Raw genomic sequence first — 20902 nt, 5'->3', positions numbered from 1 at the left:
CACAGAGGTGCAGGGGCAGGGCTTTAATAACAGGAAAAACAAAGAGGAAAAAATGCATTTCACATTATCGAAATTACAGCTGTGCCAGAAGAAAAAAAAAACAGGAAAAAACTCTACACAGTAGATAAAAAGTTCAAGTTCTCTCCTATATAATGCTATTGGTTACCCAACTACATCAGGTTGAGGTAAGTTTATAAATAAGCACCATTACCTGATTTCACAAGTGCAAAACGTCAAGATGTAAGTTCCTCCTGAAGCTCCATATTGCATATTTCATATTCCCTCTCAAATAATAGAAACTCCTGAAAGTCCAGCGATTGAACAATGTTAGCTGAAGCTAATGTGACTAAGACACCCCACCCTCCTACCCCATTTTTCAAACTAATAACAAAAGGAGGGAAATGGAAAAGGAAAATCTGAATGAAAAATCAAGAAGTTTGGAAGTTGAAGAAAGTTTATCCCAAAAGTGACATGATTTGTCAAAACTTTAGTGCTGTGCAACACAGCATGTACTAAAAATGCAAACGTTGTAGCCAAGAAAAGCAGTTAACTCATAAATCTTCACAGATGTCGTTCATATTACTTGATGATCAAAGTGTGTGCACAAATATTGACACCAGTATGCATAGAGAGAAACCCAAATGGGAAATCATCGTTAACCATAGTCATCCCTGATTAAAAGTGTCAAAATAACCTTTAAATTATTATAATGAATAATTTTAACATCAAATCGTAGTAATTTTTCTTTTATATAATTTAGTGAAGGAGAGAAAACAAGAAGAAATTCACTATGATTTGATATTAAAATTATCTCTTAAAATATATCGAGTTTTATTCCAGTGTTTTGGATGAAAACATTTAATGAACAGTAGGATGAATATGTAATTATTACTAGATTGAGAGGTTACTAGTTACATAACCCGCGCGATGCCGAGGGTTATTTTTTTTGCATAAAAAATTTAAAAAAAATTTAAAATTTAAAAGTCTAGGGTTTTTCTGCAAAGTTATACCCAAGAATCTTGAGTTTGACTGCAACGCCTGACCTAAGAGTAATATTTATAATATTAATAATAACATTAAACTTGCATAACCTAAGTTTAAGTGAACCTGGCTGCAACACCGGACCCAAGAATATTGGATGTGGGTCTGGCTATAAGGTCGTGTCATAAAAATATGATAATTAAATAGATTAATTAAAAAGAAAAAAACAAATAAGAAAAACCAACATGAAGAAAAAAATAATAAAGAAAAAGAAAAAAAAAATCTGAATTAATTGGGTTAACCCTTCAAACCAGGTTAACCCGTAAAACCTGGGATTCGCGTCATGAAAGTTTGATAACTAAATAGAAAAAAAAAAATTGACGGATTTACCCAAAATTAACTGAGTTAACCCATCAAACCAAGTTAACCCGTGAAGCCCAGGATACGTGTCATGAAAGTCTGATAATTAAATAGAAAGAAATTTAACATTAACAAACTAAACAAAAAAAAATTAATTAAAAAGAAAAAAAATCTGGGTTAACTCGTCAAATCAGGTTAACCTATCAAATCTGGGATCCGTATCATAAAAATTTGATAACTAATAAAAAAAATTTAATATTAATAAACTAAATCAAACAAAACATTTTCATTAAAAAAAACCAAAAATAAAATAAAAAAAAGAAAACGACAGTTATATAATATAATATAATATAATAATAACAATAATATAATATATTAATAAGTGAAAGGCGTGGGGAAGCTACAGTGCTTTCCCACGCCTTTTAGAGTATTACTTAATAAATTGTCTATCTCACCTGCAATTGTTGCTGACTAAACAATTGAAGAAACCCAGTATCTGGGCAAGCAACGAGTTCCATCAACTCATCGTGGCATTCCGGAGGATTACCCGACTCCATTAGTGAAACAGAAACCTGAGGAGCGGATATCATTAGTGGCAACACAGAATAATGAGAAACGGCAATACTGTGAGTTTTGATAAAATGAAATTGAGAGCTATCTACTAAAGGGTAAACAAGACACAAACTTAATCATAAATGGATACAACAGCTTCTCTGTTCCAAAGAAGAGATTACCTGCATACATCGAAGAATGATTTCTGGAAGACAGCACCTACGACAAAGGCCCCGCACAATATATGTTGCTGGGCCTTCCAAAGTACCATCTGCACTTGTATACCAAGCATCTAATCTGGATATCTCCATTGTGACCCCAGCTTGGAACCGAGCAAGCTCACCTGCATTAGATAAGTTTAAATCCAATTAGCAGTACATAAATGAAACCATAGCTCATACATAAAAACATATGTTATGCCATAATAGTTCCCTTCTGTAATTCCATTTCATTTACTTTTGTCATACCAATTAGCACAACAAATAAAAATTTCCTTTAACAACTACTCTTTCACAAATTATTTATACTTTTTCTTTAACCAGTCATTTTGGTATGAACATTTGCACATGTATTATTCAAGTTATCAAAAAAATAATATAACAAATCAATTTTATGAATCTAACTTAAATAACATACACTATTTTTTTAGGCACTTAAATTTTAACAATTGATTACTAACATAAAACAGGAAAGTATTTCACTTTCATATATAACAGAATGGACATAAAAGTCTAGGATTTCTTGAGAAGACTACCGTAGAAGTAATAGTTCTGAAAGAAATTGTAGCAAAAACAAATTAGGCAGTAATAAGCAAAGAATAGAGAACCCAAGGGTTAATGACATGGTTTAAGATTTTTCAAAACAATAGATATCAAACCATAAATCTCGATTGTGCATGCAAAAGGACCCAAATGCCATCAAATCACCATGCGAGGCTAAGAATCTTTTCAAATATAGAATCAAACTTGATTCATTCTATTTCTACAATAAATTATACTAATCCAAGGTCAATTTTTCACTAATTGCAATATCTCAGATTTTACAACTATTTATTTGAATAAAAAAATCTTTCCTGAAACCATTGAAGATTGACAATATTATATTACTTACCACTTGCAATCTCAATCATCAATCATGCATTAAATATGACAAAACAGAGACTCTGTTCATATATACTATACTTAACCATGCCTTTAGAGAATAGAAGCAGCAATACAGTTTCAATTAAAGGAAACCTTATACTTTATGCCTGTTTAGGACTTTGGGTTTTAGTTCCATCTCTAAGATTAAGCATATTCAAAAATCTTTAACTTGTAAAACCCTTTAATTCATAGCTAGAGATATACATCAGGTTCTAAAAATTTAACAACAATTAAAAAATAGTGTTATTTATGGTTTAAAAGTTAACAGCACACCCATACAAGAGCCATAGTAATTTGTGCTTGCTACTTAAAAATCCTTTAAAAAAGCAGAAGTATGATCCATAAAAAAACCAACAAACCTATGATATGGCTAAGTTATTAACAATGGAAAATAGGGATAGGAGAGAAAGTGAGAACCAGGAGTATTGTAAACAAAAAGATTTAAATATGCATTCATATTAAAATAAAGGCAAGTATTTTATTCTTCAAAAATTAACAGAGAACATTATGATAAAGTCAGAATCAAGGGTAATCTTGACAAATCAATTGTTTCAACAAAATTTGAGCATTTATATATAGTAATGGATACATTTGTGCATGAGTGCACACATGAACACACACTTTGGTGCGCATTCACATCATACCTCAACTAAACAAGGAAGAACTGCATGGACACCACTGTATATTCAGTGGAAAATTCAAAAGTCCAAGCATCATATAATCAATTGATAATTTCTAACCTTTGAAGCCAGCTGCCATGACAGTACCCAGAACACCACCATCATTAACTTGGTGTGATCCAAGTCCATCACCCTCTACTGCCAAACAGCGAAGAACAATCTCGATGCAATAATTGTCCCTAGGTGAAATGGTAACATTCACCTGCAATAACAACTCAGGTCATGAGCAAAGGACAGAAAATTAACTGAAAAAAGGATGACACAAAAAAGTGTGGAGTACATTATTTCCCCCACAATCTGTAAAAGGTAGCCTCTAAGAATAAACAATAGGTATTCAGAAATTAACACGATGCATGCCATAATATCCCCACAATCTGTAAAGGTAGCCTCTAAGAATATACAATAGGTACTCAGAAATTAACCATCATATGATACATGCCATTCATTTTATGGACCAGCTCATTCAAAAACCTTAACAGAAGACTTAAACTTTAAAATTGTCTATATGAATATCAGAGGTCGCTTTCTTTTTCAACAGAAAAAACAACATACCATTAATTGGCGGTGTAATACAACTTCCTCACACACTGAACTGTAAAGGGCACTCATTAATGCAGTGCAAATGGTAGCGTCTGGATGCATACATTCACCAGATGGCAGACAAAGCATAGCAGTGGCATGCAATTCAAGGAATACAAGCATCGTTGATTCAAATGTCTCATCATCAGGAGAAGCCAACCAAGGATTTCCTTTTCCTGCAGCATTGAATATCAGAATGAGACGGGCAGAATTCCAGTCTTCAATGGAAACTATTTTATTAGAATACATGCTTACCAGTCTTCTGTCAAGTGTGTGTTTGTGGTGCATAAATGAAAAGGCTGGTTGAATTCACTTACTTAATAACAATGACATAGAAGAATTCAATGTCTCTTTGGCTGCTGCTGTGGCTCTTTGTTTATCCTCCACTGAGAGTTCAAGGGGAGGAACCTCACCATTCTCAAGCTTAATTTTGAGCCAGTTGCGATAAGTTGCATCAGAGGAGTAGTACTCACTCTAACAATTAATGATAATTGATTACCAAACCAACTAAATATCAAAATCTACAAAGAATATGAATGATAAAGAGATATACATGACACATACCCAGTCTTGAAACTCTTTTAGATTCTCAGAAACATAATCCTCAAGAGTATTTGGTAGTTCTGAAAGCTGCTTCAAAGGCTCAGCAAGTAAACTTAGCAATGCATGTGCACCTATTGGCATTGCTGGCACTCTCCACATAGAAATCAGAGCAAATTCCCTGAACAATATATTGCTACAAAAAGGAACAATAGCTAAAAAACTCAACCCACGAGAGGAGCTACATAACAAAGGAGAAAAGGGGTAATTTTTTGTTTTTAACAATGTTTTTCCATTAGTAAGCAACAATTAGGTGATGAAATAGCAATCATTTCAGTCAAGGTTGTTAAAATAGCTTGCTGGCCTAAAATCACTGAAGCGTCTGCAAAATCAAATAGTAAAAATGGATAGTGAAATTGTAAGATCTAGCATACTACCTGAAATAATTTTGAAAATGTACAGCTATATTTGTTAAAAAGGCATATAGATGTTCTATACAAAATTATTATGAATAGAATTCTAAAGTATGAAGCCTAAGAAACCTTTTAAAATACTGTGTTTCATTATTTGTAACGATTGTAAGTTCCATTCAAACATAACATATGTAAAAAATTTAAAACTATTTTGTATTTTGAAAAATATCCAAAGCAACAATTGATTGGGGGGAGGGGGGGACATTTCACCAATTCTTGTTCAAAAACGATATAAATGGGAAGGCTTGTCAATTGCTTTTTATTTCCTACAACATAAGAAAAACAAAAGACCTAAAGTAAAGGTACGAGAAAGTCAAAAGGATGGGCACAAGGCGCACTATATGCTTCATGTTCCCATACCTAGCAGCGAGTACAGAAGAAGTCACAAGAAAATATATAGCTCTATTATCTTCTTCTTACATCTTTGCATCTAATCACTGTTTTGTGTGTACCTTCCAATTCCAAATATCGCTTTCATAGTCAAATCTAAATTTGGGTGATATAAGACATCTATGAGTAGAGAATACTGGAAATGGAAAACTTGATTCGTTTAGTAAATAGAACATGAAAAAAGAAACCAGAGCCTGATTCTTCTATCTCAAACAGTTAGTTTTTTTCTGTCATTGCAACTATATATGATGTTGAGAAAGGGTTTTATCTTCTATTTTATTCTTTTTTAGTCTACCACAATGATTGAGCTTAGAGCTCCTCTTGATTTGCTGAAGCATAAGTCCATGACACATGCAGTTATGGAATCATTCAAATCACATTGCAAATCATGATTTCAACAATCTCAATGTCTTAAATCTTTTGAGTCAACAACAACTGGGTTTGTTCATATGCGTTGGAATGTTTGGAAGATTTCCATTGCAATACTGAGAATCAATTGTTTATCCAGTTAAAAACATTAAAGATGTAGAATTGCCAAATGTAGTTTCAAAACCTGTGTGTCAATGCCCGCAGAAGAAGTTTCACGCTGACTTCTTTCACATTGGTAATTGTTGAGGGTGGTGTAAAGCAGAGCCATTGGATTGATGTAGCTTTTTCAAGACTCTGCAACCGGTGCTGCTCTGCAACATCTGATGACTTGTCATATTTTCCACCTTTAACTTCCCGAGATCTTAACAGAATCCTGTTGTAAATAGAGACCCCACTTACACTTTAGAATTTTTTGTTTATCTTCCTCACAATTGAAAACATTTTGCTTAACTAACTCATACCTCTCAATAATTTCTTCAAAACTTCCTTTTGAATCATCCTCAGAAGAAAATGGCAAATATTCCATAGCAGAAAGGAAAATTTTATATTTGACATGCACACTACTTGTCAAGAAAAAAGAAAAATAATTAGCATGTCATTGTGCAAATAAATGCAGGTCCTAACCATAACAACAGCTTAGTGCTTCCTGTTCATTTTAAAACCCTAAGAACAGTTAAGGGTTGGCATTGAATTTTTTTTGTACAAGGTTATAACTAAACAAAAGTACATTGGCAAAGGATTTCTTCCTGAATAGTTAACCATCTCATTATGCATCCCAAATGTCTGCTACTTGCTTTTAACAGCTCCAATCAAATATAACTGAGTTCTTTTGAGTAATAATATTAGAAGGCCATTTTCCTGTTGTTGGGTTCACGCAAGGAGGGACATCAGAATGAAATTTTAGACACCCTTGAACTCTTTTTCATCAAAATGGATGTTATTAAGACTTGAACTTGCATCTTATGGTTGCAAGCCCGATACTTCTACAATTGTACCTAGCATTAGGACCCACTAATAGACACCAAAGGAGAAGGAAGCTTGTGAAGACAACATTAATAACCATTCATTGTTACCTGCTATTTAGCCTCAGCTCCATCATATGCACAAAGAGGTCAATGCAACGGTGACGTGCAAGCTGAGAAGCATAGATCCCAACCAACTCCTCATGTTGCTTTGAGAACAGAAACATCACATACCTGAAATTTGGAATTTCCAACTATGAGAAATTACCAGAGCAACTTGAGCTTCACAACACGAGAAGCCACACTCTCCATGATACAACACAGATATGAAGGAAATTGTCCAGGAGCCGCTGCACTCTTGATATGATCCATGCCATGTCAAACACATGTAGGAAATGTACATGTCCTGATACTGTGAGTGAGTTTTGGGACTATTTTGAAAACCAAAACGATGCTCTGAATGCAATCTAAAAACTACTTGACATGACTTAACCAAAATACTTACATATGAAGAATGAGATCACCAACAGTCATGAGCTTCTCTCTAAAAGAATCCTGCATTTCCTCAGCATGTAAATACCTCAGCACAAGCACTAAGTGAGCACCAAAACGAATCATCTGAGAATCACCATGTGGCCTGATAGCAACCACAATGCACGGTGGTTAACAAGCTAATAAGTTACAATAACAAATAAGAAATAAACAAAATTGTAAATTTATATGATAGAAAAGAAAAAAGAAAATATCCAGGAAACACATCTTTTTCCCTGAACAGACCAAAAGAGAAGTGCAATAAAAAAGTAATCAAAAACTCAACTTGAAACTCCTTTAAAGGTTTTAATTTAAACAAAAAGAACTCAAAAGACATCACCTGAAGATATTTTGATCATCCTCTGAAGGTGCTATCCATGACCAGATCATGTCTAGAAGATGTGGTATATTCCCTAACATTAAATCCATCTGTCAAGCAATGTATGGTCAGGGAGGAGCAGCCAAAAAGTTTCAATTGATATGACAAACAAAAATTAATTCTATTTACAAAAGAATTTCTTTGTTCTAGCACAAAACACAAAGCAAAAATTCAAAAATTGTCAAGGTTGCATTCAAGGAGTAGGAAAATTTTTTTTTTGTTTTTTTTTTTGAGACTTGAGAAGATTTTTAACAGGAATGAAGATATAGATTGCAAAATGGAGTACAAGACATCGTCCTCGAGATAAGGAAAAAGGAAGTCAAAGTGATCACTGCTCAATTTATTCTAAAGTAGAAAAAAAATTGAGATATCAAATAAAAATCCATATGCAAGTAACTAATTGTCTTCAAAAACCTCAATTTGCCGGTGCTGCTCCTTGCATCCTCGACTAACCGCTTCATTAACCAGTTCACTAAATCATGCAGAAAATAGCTAAATCAAATATCAATGCATATTATGCAATAATACATTAACAAATTGAATTAGCGGATTAAAATTACTCTGAGTGGAGTTTCTGAAGAAGTGCTGAAAGGTTCCGTGGTTGCTGGTTCAGAACTTGTTGTGGCCAATTTTCTGGTCCAGCTGCATGAGCAGCACCATCAATTTGTCCAGGACTTCCATCGCCAACATCTCCATAGCTTTTAAGCTGCACCGTTCTTCCTGGTTGTGAGCGAGCTAGTTCTAAGTCCACCCGAGCATCAAGCCAAGACTTTGACATTGCCCAGCATGCTGACTGCAGACATATTGAGCATCAGGTTTCATGCCATTGCAGTAGGAAGTAGTCAAAAGAAATAAAATAATTTTCTTCCTGTCGATGTGCGCGCCACCTTTTTTGTGCAAAGTTAACAAAAATATTTTCATTTTTTCCCATGATAATAATGTCACCACTTGATGAGCAAGTATGATTTTGAAGTAATATAATAAATAGTTAAAAAGTTTCGTGAGAAGAAAGAAATTCCTTTCAAATTTGCATATCAGAGAAATATACCTCCCAGTTTGTACAGATTGGAAGTATCCGCTTCAAGTTGCTGCATTGTGCTGCATATACAGCTACTTCATATTTCCCACCATTTTGCTCAGCAATTTTCTTCAGGATAAAGATGACAAGAAAAAATAAGTCAAATCAGATGAACACAATTGATATAGTGCATCCACTGGATTAACACAATAGCAACATCTCTTTTGAAAACAAAGTGCAAAAGGTTCATATGAAAAAATCTTTAACAAAGAAACTTGGAAAAATTACCTATGAAATGGTGAAAAAAGAAGACTGCTATAATATGAACAGAAGAAAGGGCAGTTGAAATAAAGGTATGAAACACACGAGAAACTGAATGCAAGGGCAAAAAGCTAGTTGATCTACTTTGGTCAACCTTACCTCTGACGCACAATAGGAAGCCCATTTCCATAAATGCCATTGGTGACCAATGCCACTTTCTAATTCAATGGCTTGCAGCATTCTGTTCTTCCCATTTTTCACCAGGGCTTCAACAGAAGGAACAAGGTCCAATCCTCCAAATGGACATAAAGTTGCAGCTCTCCATGGCTGCCCAAAATTGAAGCATGTATCAAGAACAGGTAAGGGAAACCACAATTTGAAATTTATGTTAACTCAAACCTCTAAGACTTTGATTACCTGTCCAGCTGAGCGGCAAAGGTCTAGTGCCTTTTCCAGTCTTCCAGCCCTCAATAGGGTCCAGATATCCTCCAGAAGAGATTCATCTTGTTTCTGCATAGCCACGTAGGCATATTATTACAGATTTAAAAGTTATTAGAATGCTACAACTTAGTACTTAGAGCACTCTCACCACAATCCTGTCAAAATCTAAATTAATTTCCACTCCAATTTCCTCTCTTTCATATTCTATTTCAAAATTATTTTCATTAAATGCACAATAATATGAGCAAAATTAACTTATGGAAACACCACAGGTACTATATTAGGAGATAACAACACTAGTTAAAATAAGATTAATATAATTATTAAGTTAAAAGTACAATATTACTTTGTCATCCAGTAACTGATGCGCATGTTCTCGGGTTGGAGCATCAAAATCCAAGTGTTGAACAGTATTTGCATTGGAGGCACCTTTCTGTAGAAACCGTTGTGTCTGGTGCCAAATTCCTGACTTTGGAAGATAGGTACCAACATGAGATCCTTGCACCTGCAATCATTAATAAATACCCTGTCAAACAAAGCCAGTGAACTATCAAAACTTCAGCAGCAACTCAAACATCATGATGCTTGAATGCTGAACCTGGTTTTCCCAACACGGACAAATTAAGACCAAATTCCAACAAAGCACATGCATGATCAGTCGTTGAGAAAAGGGTAAAGTTCGCCACTTTCAATATGTAAATCTCCTCCAGAAGAGTTATCAGTCGCGTTTGTTGAATGCATATGTCCATAAGTTCAGAAATCAAACCCAAAGCTCATATTATGTTGCAAAACCAGACTATAGGACAGCAAAGCACGTTCAATAAGAAAAGTCAGGCAAGCAAGAGAATCTCTCTTTTTTTGGACGATAATGAATTTCATCCAATAAAGCACACGTAAGAGGTGAAAGACATCATGAATATATCTATCCTATAACAAGTTAGAGAGTTTTTGGGACATTGTATTTCAGCATAGTTAGACAAAAAGCAGATTATGGATGAAATACTTGGTTGAAAGAACCCAAGGGAGTGAAAATAGCATAGGTTTTTCATTGATGAAAATGACTAGCTATTAGATTCTTTGTGTATATAGCGGTGACATATTACCACCAAAATCAGGAAACACCATGAGCACAAATAAATTTTTCCTTGCAGTTGCATTACATCTATTACTATCCAATCCTGGACTTAAAAGTCATATCCTACAATACCATATCCGATCCACAAAGTGAAGACTGACTCCAATATTTCTTTTTCTATATTTTACAAACACTGGGATACCTCCACTACTAATTTGATAGATACTTGCTCATAACACATGAAGCCCACACCTCAGCACACCAGACTACAAATTCAACAAGACTTGATCCAATTCCCAGGGGGGCTATTAGTGCATAGGACTCAAACTCAACTGTTTACTCTAATTTACTTAAAGTCATGACTTTCAGCAAATAAAAATAAAATGGCTGCAGTTAAATAAGAGATGGTGCTAGCCTGTCACTAATTATTTCACAATCCCAATCCATGAATGATCCCCAATTTATAATTTAGCTTAAATGTCATACCCATTATATCTAAAACCACCTTCAGATTCAATATCACATACCAGGATAAGAAACAGGAAGAAAAAAACATACTACATATGCAGGGTTGAAAAAACCTAACGAAACCACCAACCTCCTCTCATCAACTAAAAGAGAAACGGACAAGAATGACTATCTCAACAAGTGTTCTGCAGAACTCCAATGCATTTCTAGGGATGAAATGTTTTATTTAATGAAATTTGAGGAAACTGATCACCTTGCTTTCCAAATCAAGGGCTTTAGAGGCTAACCCTTCCAGCCATTGAAGGATTCGGAGGCACAACTGTGCTGTATGGTCATTCACGACAAACTGGCAAGCCTCCAAATGTGATGTTGATGGTGACTGTTATAAGCCAATATGTTGAAATGAGAATACACAGTTTAAACCTTTTAAAAGAGTTAAAAATAATGGCAGTTTTGGAAACATAGAGATAATTTGTCCTGTTAATGGAAATGAAGATACCACAATCAGCTCTTCAGGGGGCTCCTCTGTAACTGCAAGAAAAATGAAAAATGTTGTTCATAAACTTCAATGCTCAATGGGATGGGATTTGACAGAAACACAGAACCAAGAAAGTTGGAGAAAATAAACCACCTAATACCCAATTGGCATCACCACCAATGCCTTATTGAAAACCTCAAAATTGCTAGTCGACTAACATCAAGAGTACATATCTTGTTACTCCCACATAAGCAGATGAACTTATTGCAATATGAATTATCGGAAAGTAACATTTATCTATCCCTTCTGCATCATCAGACAAGCATCAAGGATGATATAATGTCACCACCACTTAAAAGACACTGTGCAAATGTTTGATAAGAGTAAATTCACACATGAAGATGAATGACAAGTGCACAAAAGAAAAATAAAGGCCATAACCCAAATCATAAATGCACCTAAGCAAACATGCACAGAACTCCCCCCACCCCCCAAACAAGAGCACACCACCCCCCTCCCCCCCACCAACACACAATGTAACATACAAGAGCAATATGCAACCTCAAGATTCAAGCCAAAGAACTTTAAGAGACTTGATAAACCATAAAAATTATGGAACACTTGATCATCACAAGCATCAATTTCAAGCAGGGAAGTATTAGAGGATAAGGGTTGATTGCCTTTCCCATAGAGGTACCAAAGGAGAGACCAGGTAGCAGCCTCGTCAAGCAAGAACTGAGCCTTCTGTCTCATCAATTTGTCCTCTACAACCCGATGCCATATATTGGGCCCATACCTGTTGAAATAATAGCATTTAAAACTTCTCTTTTAACTGTAAAGGTCATCATTACAGAAGGAATTCTATTGCAAGTGAATGAATTAAAAGCTGTTAAATTACATCCATCTATCCTACTCATGACAATATAGAGCAACGGATTACATAATAGAAACTCAAAATTCTACCCCAGCATCAGACTCACCTAATGGACTCTGAAACATCCCGGCATGATTTTTCAAATCTTAAAATGAGATCACGAATTGGCATCAACCCTGCAGAATCAGATTAAGACATTATAACTAATGTACTTTGCATGGCTAACCAATATACATGTTGCATGATTAATAATAGCCAATTAAGAGAGTAGGTTGTGGTGTGCATTTATTTCCAAAAAATTTCTATTCATTTGTTTGTACTTGTAATGTATGAAAAAGAAATGATAGCAAACAGAAAGGATATCCAGGTTTTGATAACTGTTTGCTCCCCCTCCACCTTCTCCCCCACCCAAGCCAAAACTCCAGTCCCCAAGCCTCAGAACCAACATCCTATAAGGCCTCATATAACAGCATCTCCCACCCTTCAGCACCCTATCTAAAACATGGCAGGTAAGCTCATGCATGGTGTATAGAAGACAGAAAGTGCTGAAGACCAAACTTGTCAAAATTCTATTCTGATATGAAAGGTCCTTGTCAGTCCAGGGTGCTTCCTTCTTCCAACTAAAGAATTCCATCAGTAACTAAACAAACATCACCTAGTTCCTCTTTTTTTTTCTAGCTGCATCAACCAGTTCTAATCTTTCATTAATTGCTCTTATTTTTTCTAAACTTAGTCACCGGAATATCTCAATGTATTGCCTAGGGTCACAGATATGAAATGCCAAAACATTTCCTTTTACCAATCTCATATTTTCTAAGTTTCAAACCTAAAGGAAAGAAATAACAAAATCACTTCAATGTACCTTGAATAGCAGAATCAAAAAGAGACGCAAATAAACCAAAAGTAGTCTCTCCACTATCCGTCAATGTCTCATCCTCAATCTTGCAAGCTTTAAGTGATTGGCTTCCAAATCGAGCAACTGAATCAATACCAAGATCAGCCTCTGAAAATCCACCACGGCTATCAACAGACGATCTCCTTTTGATTGCAGATTGATTCCTCGCAGGCGTAGTAGCACCTTCAAAATGATAGGTCTCAATGCTGTCAACCTCTTGCTTGATGTTTTCTAGAATAAGTGCAGCATTGGTGGGGCTGTGAATATTATTCCCATCATACAACAGCCTGGACTCACTGAACTTGGAAACGGGACCATCTTGATGGGGTGAAACGCTTGATATCGAGTGCCTTTTCCTGCACAAAATTCATGATTCTTGAAGTTCTTACAGAGGTACGCATAAAAAAATAAAAACAAAAAATTGCACCACAAAATCCATCAACATTGGTTTGGTAATATACACTCCTTTTGATCTTTCACGTTTCATAACGAACCAACCAAGCAAACAACCACAATATATTCCGTCATTACAGTTGAAACTAGCCAAAATATCGAAAATTGGAGAAGCGCAAAGAAAAGAATACAAAAGAAAGAACCCTAGCTAAACAATTTTAAGTTAAATAAAAAAAAGGGAAGAAGGAAGGCAGTCACCCGTAACGGCGAAACTGTTCTCTTATGGTAAGATCTTTGGGGTCGGAGTAGCTGTTGGACACATCCATTTCGACATCCTCCATTTCCTTTCCTTTCCTTTCCTTTTAAAGTGGCAAGTGCGCCTCTCAGGAGGATGCTGTACTCTCAGTCAGAGGAGAGAAGAAGCTATACGAGGGAGGTTGAGAGGGAGGTTTTTCCACTTTCAAGCCGAGAGACCAAAAACCCTTCGCACTTTGACGATTACAATGGGCCTCCAGATCAAATATTAGAAACAACGCCAGACAATTTAAAAATTTTCTCCCATTCCATTCATTTTCTCTGTAATAGTGTTTTTTTTCTAAGTTCTTTAATTTTTTTTTAACTCTTCAAACTTTTTTTAAAAATTTTGTCTTTATTAAGAATTATATTTGATAATTTATTTTAATTTATTTTATATTTAATTATCATGCCATCATAAAAACATCTAATATTAATATTAGGTTATGTTGATATTTGATTTTACAAAAACAAAATTATTTTTGTTGCTAGTAAAAAATTAAAAATGAAGGGGCTAATGTTGACAACAAGGAAAATATACATGCTTTTTCAAAAAAAAATCCATCGAGCACCTTTTTTTTAAAGATTTTAACCACTAGATTTTTTTTCTATTTCTCTTTTTGGTTTTTTTAGTTTGAACTTTTATATTTTAGTCTAAAATTTTATTTTATTCACATTTCAGTCTCTAAACTTAAAAAATAAGAGAGAGTCACCAAAAAATAATAGAGAATAGAGAAATCAATCCATTTTTGAGATTTTGATAAAAAAAAAAAAGCTAAATTTGGTGTCAATGAGTTTTTCTTTGAGAGATAAATGTTATTGAAGTGTTTTTTAGCTTTTATTTTGCCAAAAAAAGTATATAGGAGTTGGGGGAAAAAAACTTTTTGCTTAATTTTGTGTTTTTTGATCGATTTATAAGCGTTTTAAGTTGAGAAAATAATTTATCAAGATTTTAAATATGTATTTAGTTGAAATTAGTTTTGTAAGTCAAACAAACTGCAACATGATTTTCCAAGCACCACTTTGATGGTTAAGATTTGGGTAAACAAACGATGTTTCATTTGCTCAATTTTAGTAAAAACAAAATCATTCTTCAATTTTATGAAAAAAAAAAAAAGTAAACCATGCATGCAGGGCTGATCTCCTTTTTAATTATAATTCATTTAAATTGATTAATTAATAATTTAATTTTATTATGATTTTATTACATACTATTTAAATTTTACTTTTTTTTAGTAAGATTCTAGTATTCTTTTTATAACATTAACAATCAATCTTTTTATATGGCTATTTATAATGCTTTTGTTTTTTTTAAAAAAAAAACTTTTAATTTGCCATTGTCTTAGTGTGTGTGTGTGTAAAAAAGGGCTAGAATGACTTCCTCTAGATTTTTTTTTCTTCAGTTAATGAGTTTTGACGAAGTAGCATTTTGACTAGTTAGATTAATTAGGCCACATCGGATCAACTACTACTATTAAGAAATTATATTAGTAAATTATTTTATTTCAATGAAATTTAACTTATTACTATTATTGTAAAAACATTATTTTCATTTGATAAAAAAAATTAAAGGGCTCTTGCGACACAAGATTGGATATCTTAATCAACTTCTATATCTCAACTTCTCGATTTAATCTTTAGTTAATGTTAACAACTCTTTTTAATATTTATTGACATATATTATTATCTATTTTTTATATTAAAAGCACGCATCATAATTTCAATTAATAGTTGAAAATTTTCATGGTGATAAAAAAACATGTCCTCATATTCTTTTTTTGCATTTTAAATAAATATATTTGATCTGGCTAACAACGTAGCATATACCAACTAGCTAGTATTTTACTAAACATATTTCCTTAATTATTTTAATATATTGTATTGATGTGCTTGCTTTTCTTGTCTAATATTCATATTGTTAATCTTATAGATGATTTATGTCAATTTATGATTGATTATTGATTCCTTGATCAACATACTATCTATTCTTTATTTTATTTTTCTGTTTAATAAAAAGAAACTACAATTAAAAACTTCATCATCAATGGGGATAAATAAAAGTTTTATTAATCAAATAAAATATGGGGTTCTTAACTTGAACTTTACAGGCTAAGAAGGAAAGTAAGGTGAATATCAAAATTAACAAACTAGAAAAGAATGTTAAAGAAAAGAAAGCTATAAACAAAAGTTATAAATAAAAAAATAAATTGTGATAAACAAAAGAAAACAATAAGTAGTAAAAAATTGTGAATAAATTATGTATACAGGCTAGCCATTGTTTTAAGTTATTAGATGACCCATTTATATTATTCTAAAGATAGAATTTCAAATAAACATAAAATTCTAATCCTATACAAATTGTTGAAAGAAAATAAGAACTATACAATCTTAATCCTTACTTTTATTGTTTTTATAATGTTTAAACATGAACAGACATTAACATAACAATATCAAACATGTAACTCATAAAATATATTTAACTTACATTGTAATCTATTTAAATTATAAAATTATACATAAAATCTATAATTTGAGTTATTTTATTACTGGCAATAATTCATTTTATACTATAAACTTAACTTACAACATCTCACACGCCGCCCAAAAAACGCAAAGACAATCCATACATAATCCATACATTAGCACATGTATTGCATGCGTCAATCAAGTTTTTTTAATAATATTTATATTAAATAAATTACTAAAAAGGCCCTTAACAAACCTAATTACTACAAAAAAAAAACTAATATAAATAGATTTAAAGGCCTCTAGATTTAATTATAAAATTTTGCTTTTAAGGTCAAATAAGTCATTTTACTGTTTCAAAATAAAATAAAAGGATGATAAAGCTCCTAGAGCCATGTTTAGAAAATTTTGCTTTTTATAGCGATTAAGTAGCTTTACTATGCTAAAAATCATGAAAAGACCTTCTTGCCCCTATTCGATTCTTAAATGACTATTTGACAAAAGACCATTTTACCCTCATGCAAGGCTTAATGAATTTGGATTAAAGGGAAAAATCACAATTTCACTATTGTAATTAATAGTATATTGTCTCATAGGTCATAGTGCATACACAAAGCACTTATAGTTTTTTTTTAATTGACCATTAAGTATTCAACCATAACAATAAAAAAAAAAAACAAAGTACTAAAATAAAAGGAAAAGAGAATGACATCATGATGTATAAATGCATTCCTCCATAAGTTTGAGTATTATTTTTTATTATTTAATGGCTTTGTTTAGGTGAGTCATCATCTGTCATATCCCACATCGACTGGTGAGGAATTGGTAGCTGACCTTATTAAGAGTGCTGGTTGCAACTTGTCATGTCCGTTTTGGGGCGTCAGATTCAAATTTAGGCTCGCGTCACCATAAACAAACCTATGAGGGTGGTAAGGCTCAAAGCGGACAATATATGGCAAGTTGGGCCGGGCTGTTACTTTATCTTTAGAAATAATTTTTTCAGAAGCTTAAGATTAAAATCCTTGCACGATCTTTCTATGAGCGCAAGATCAAATCTTTATGATCCTTTCAAATCTAAACATAAGAATTATCAAAAGTTCACAATTAAAAAACTTTAAATGGTTGGAGTGTCACTCATATTTTAACAATAACTTTTCCTATAAAAATTAAAGTATAAATTAACATACTAAATAGTAGATGTTAAAATAAAAAGTTATTATTTGAATGGTATAAGGATGATGCAATGAAAATGGTAACAAAAGAATGATAAAAGAGAATGATTGAAGTTTTAGCTTGTTAAAAAAAGTGTATGTTTGCATCAATTTTTAAGACAAATCTTTTTATAAGCTTTTTTTTAAGGCATTCTTGAATTTTGACATCCATGTTGACAAGGCGTACTAGATAGCTATACCAAATGATGATGTTATAAAGCTCTAAATCGTAGCCAAATTGAAGGATAAGGGAGTGTTTTCTATTTAGTCTATCATAAGCATCAAAAGTTAATGGAACCAATTTTTAAATTAAAAAAAAGAGTGTGAAGATGAGTGAAACCAACTTTTACAAATCATAAAAGGATAAAGAACACTAAGAATAAAGAATCACTCTCTCAATTTGGTTGAGCTAATGGTATACCAAATTTCTCTTACAATTTTAGGAGGAAAAAAGGCTTTTCAAGTTAATTTTGGAATGAACCAACTGATTTAATTAAGATTCAAGTGTTTTTGGAGATTAAAATGACATTTTAAATCATTTTTTCATATTAAAAAAATGTCCTTAAAACACATGTATAAACTAGAAACTTTTATATACAAAAATCAAAAGTTGTTTTAAAAGATCAGAGTAAAAAGGTCGAGGAGCCTTTTAGAAGATGTGGATAAGACAAAAGCAGCAGTTTAGTAGTAATAGGTAATAACAAAAACAACATTATAGGAAATCAAATGTAATTATTGGTTGTTTTATTCAATATGAGTAAAAAAGATTTTATTTTTATTTTTTAGGTTAAGAAAATCTCTTACACGGGGCATGAATATTGGTATAAATAGAGGTTGTATAAAAAAAGCCAAGAGGCAAGGTCTAGATGGTTTGGCTAACGTTCGAAGCCCAATACGAAGAATCCTAGATGCACATAAACATGGTCTTCTTGCTTTTAATTTTGTTTATAGGGTGAACAATATGTCGTCCGCTCTATTTATAAAAAAAAAATAAACACATACAACTTCATCTACCAATAAAAATTATTGTTACAGAAGATGTATAGAAAGTCAGGGTCTAAGTTTTTGGACCTCAAAAACCAATTTACAATCATTTTCACTTGAAAGCACCCAAGAAACACCTTAAACACATAAATAAACCCATTTTGATATCTAAATACCCTTAAATCAATTAAAAAAAAATTGATGTTAACAAAGCTAATAGGACAACAACAACACAAGAAACATAAAAGATTTGATGAATAAAAATAGTTGTAAATATAAACTCTAAATTCACGGTTTTATTCTCTAAAAAATTGAGTATAGGGTGTAGGGGTGTTCACGGTCCGGTTCGGTCCGGTTTTAACCAAAAAATTCAACCGAACCGGAAAATAGCATTCCTGGTTAATATAACCCAGACCGAACTGAGAACCGGTTCATATCGAACCGGTTTTGTTCAGTTCGGATCGGTTTTCTAACATTAAAAATCAGAAAAACCGAAATGTTTTTGCTACTACCATTCTTGCAAGGCAACCATGAAATAAACCAGAGAACAGGAGGTTGATTTGCCACTCACAATAAGCATCTCAATCAACAAGATTTTAATAAGAACCGGTTTGACCTGCTTGTTCGCTAAAGCCTGTCACGTTAGGCTAGCGATCTTTTTTCAAGAGATGAGCGGCATGGTATAAGGCTCGACTCACTTATAGGAGAAGTGACCATAAAATAAACCAGAGATTTAATGTTAACATATGAGAGAGAAGAGCACAAAGAGGAGGGAGGGAGGGATGGGTGAGGCGGCTTGAAATGGGGGAAAAGGGAAGGGTAGGGGAAGGGGGAAAGGGGAAAGCCAATTGAGAGCTGTTTGAATAAAGTATGAGAATTGGAGAGGTGAAAGAGTAGGATCCAGAGCTGTGAAAGACAAGAAAGGAACCTTAACAAGATGTGAGAGTACATGAAGCGGGGGGAAATAGAAGGGGGGCGGCTGGAAAAGGAGAATGGGTAAAGGGAAGGGGGGCTGGAAACGTAGGGTTAGGATATTTAGGTTTAGAATGTTTCTTTTTATACCTCTATTTTAGGTTCAATTAAATCGGTTCGGTTTGGTCCGGTTCCATCTGTTTAAGCTTTTTTAAACCGGAACCGAACCGGACCGGACCGGGTGATTTTTCTTGTTTTTTAATCGGTTTATTCGGTTTTTTCTATCGGTTTGTTTTTTTCAGTTATTTTTTTTCCGGTTTTTTCGGTTTAATCGATTGGTCGGTTTTTTTGAACACCCCTAATAGGGTGACTTTCTCCTCAAGAGATTCATAAGATCTTTAAATATGCCATAAAATCCTACATCTACTAAAAAACAACTAAAAGTTTGAAAGCATAAAGGAAATTAAAATAAGATCTAAATTAAAACAATAAATCCGAAGAAAAACTAGGAAGAACAACAAAATTGGCCCAAACATCAATTTCTGGGCCTAATTCTGAGAGATCTAATGGTCCAATAAGCGATGAAGTAACTTCCGAAAAGAAAACTAAATGTAAAATCATATGGAAAAAAACTCGAGTTCGATCTTATTGTCGAATCTCCTGTTATTATTGTTTTAAAGGGCTAACATAATTTAACGCGGTCAGATCTTCTCTTGGATTTAGGGTGCGTTTGTTTCCCAAAAAGTGGTTTCCGGGAAACCACTTTCCAAACTTTCTTGTGTTTATTTGTCATTAGAAAAGTTGATCAACGAAAAACACTTTCCGGTCAACATAAAACACTTTCCTGTCAAAGGAAAATTTGGCTTGATTTCCATGAAAGTGTTTTCCTTTTATTTTGGGTGGAAAACACTTTCCAGAAGTTGTGAAAAATTTAGAAATATCATATTATTTGCTGATTATGTCAAATTTGGTCCTCAAACTTTTGATTGCTATATATTTTGTTTGAATTTTTTTTTCAATTTCATATCTTAAAATTTGATTTTTATATTAACTTTGGTTCTTATTTTTATGATTGTTATTTACTTTTCTCTTATTATTTTTTTAATTGAAATTTTTTATCTATCAAATTTGATCCTCATTCTTTTAATTGTTACTTATTTTCTTTAAAATAATTTATGAAATTGTAATTATTAT

At 33.1% G+C, this 20902-nt stretch overlaps 1 protein-coding gene across 1 annotated transcript; it reads right to left on the bottom strand.

Annotated features, from left to right (window-relative positions):
• Nucleotides 1-35: 35 nt before the first annotated feature.
• Nucleotides 36-14358, bottom strand: LOC133673349 (nuclear pore complex protein NUP107). Its single transcript, XM_062094088.1, has 24 exons — nucleotides 14100-14358; nucleotides 13416-13804; nucleotides 12660-12729; nucleotides 12360-12475; nucleotides 11701-11732; nucleotides 11455-11580; nucleotides 10005-10163; nucleotides 9635-9727; nucleotides 9377-9544; nucleotides 8987-9085; nucleotides 8499-8731; nucleotides 8353-8410; nucleotides 7900-7988; nucleotides 7534-7665; nucleotides 7140-7262; nucleotides 6528-6626; nucleotides 6251-6439; nucleotides 4859-5030; nucleotides 4612-4768; nucleotides 4268-4470; nucleotides 3776-3917; nucleotides 2076-2236; nucleotides 1797-1913; nucleotides 36-302 (listed from the first exon to the last, which is right to left on the bottom strand). The coding sequence occupies exons 1-24, from the start codon at nucleotides 14180-14182 to the stop codon at nucleotides 234-236; spliced, it is 3279 nt and encodes a 1092-aa protein (XP_061950072.1). The 5' UTR covers nucleotides 14183-14358; the 3' UTR covers nucleotides 36-233.
• Nucleotides 14359-20902: the final 6544 nt, after the last annotated feature.

This window comes from Populus nigra, chromosome 1 (assembly GCF_951802175.1).
Source record: "Populus nigra chromosome 1, ddPopNigr1.1, whole genome shotgun sequence".
Classification (NCBI taxonomy): Eukaryota; Viridiplantae; Streptophyta; class Magnoliopsida; order Malpighiales; family Salicaceae; genus Populus; species Populus nigra.
This window is presented reverse-complemented; position numbering and strand designations above follow the sequence as displayed.

Coding starts and splice junctions, on each gene's coding strand:
- LOC133673349 (XM_062094088.1), bottom strand. CDS start 14,182: ATGGAGGATGTCGAAATGGATGTGTCCAACAGCTACTCCGACCCCAAA. Junction 4,769..4,858: donor TAAAAGAGTTTCAAGACTGG/GTATGTGTCATG, acceptor ATTAATTGTTAG/AGTGAGTACTACTCCTCTGA. Junction 1,914..2,075: donor TCATTCTTCGATGTATGCAG/GTAATCTCTTCT, acceptor TCCGCTCCTCAG/GTTTCTGTTTCACTAATGGA.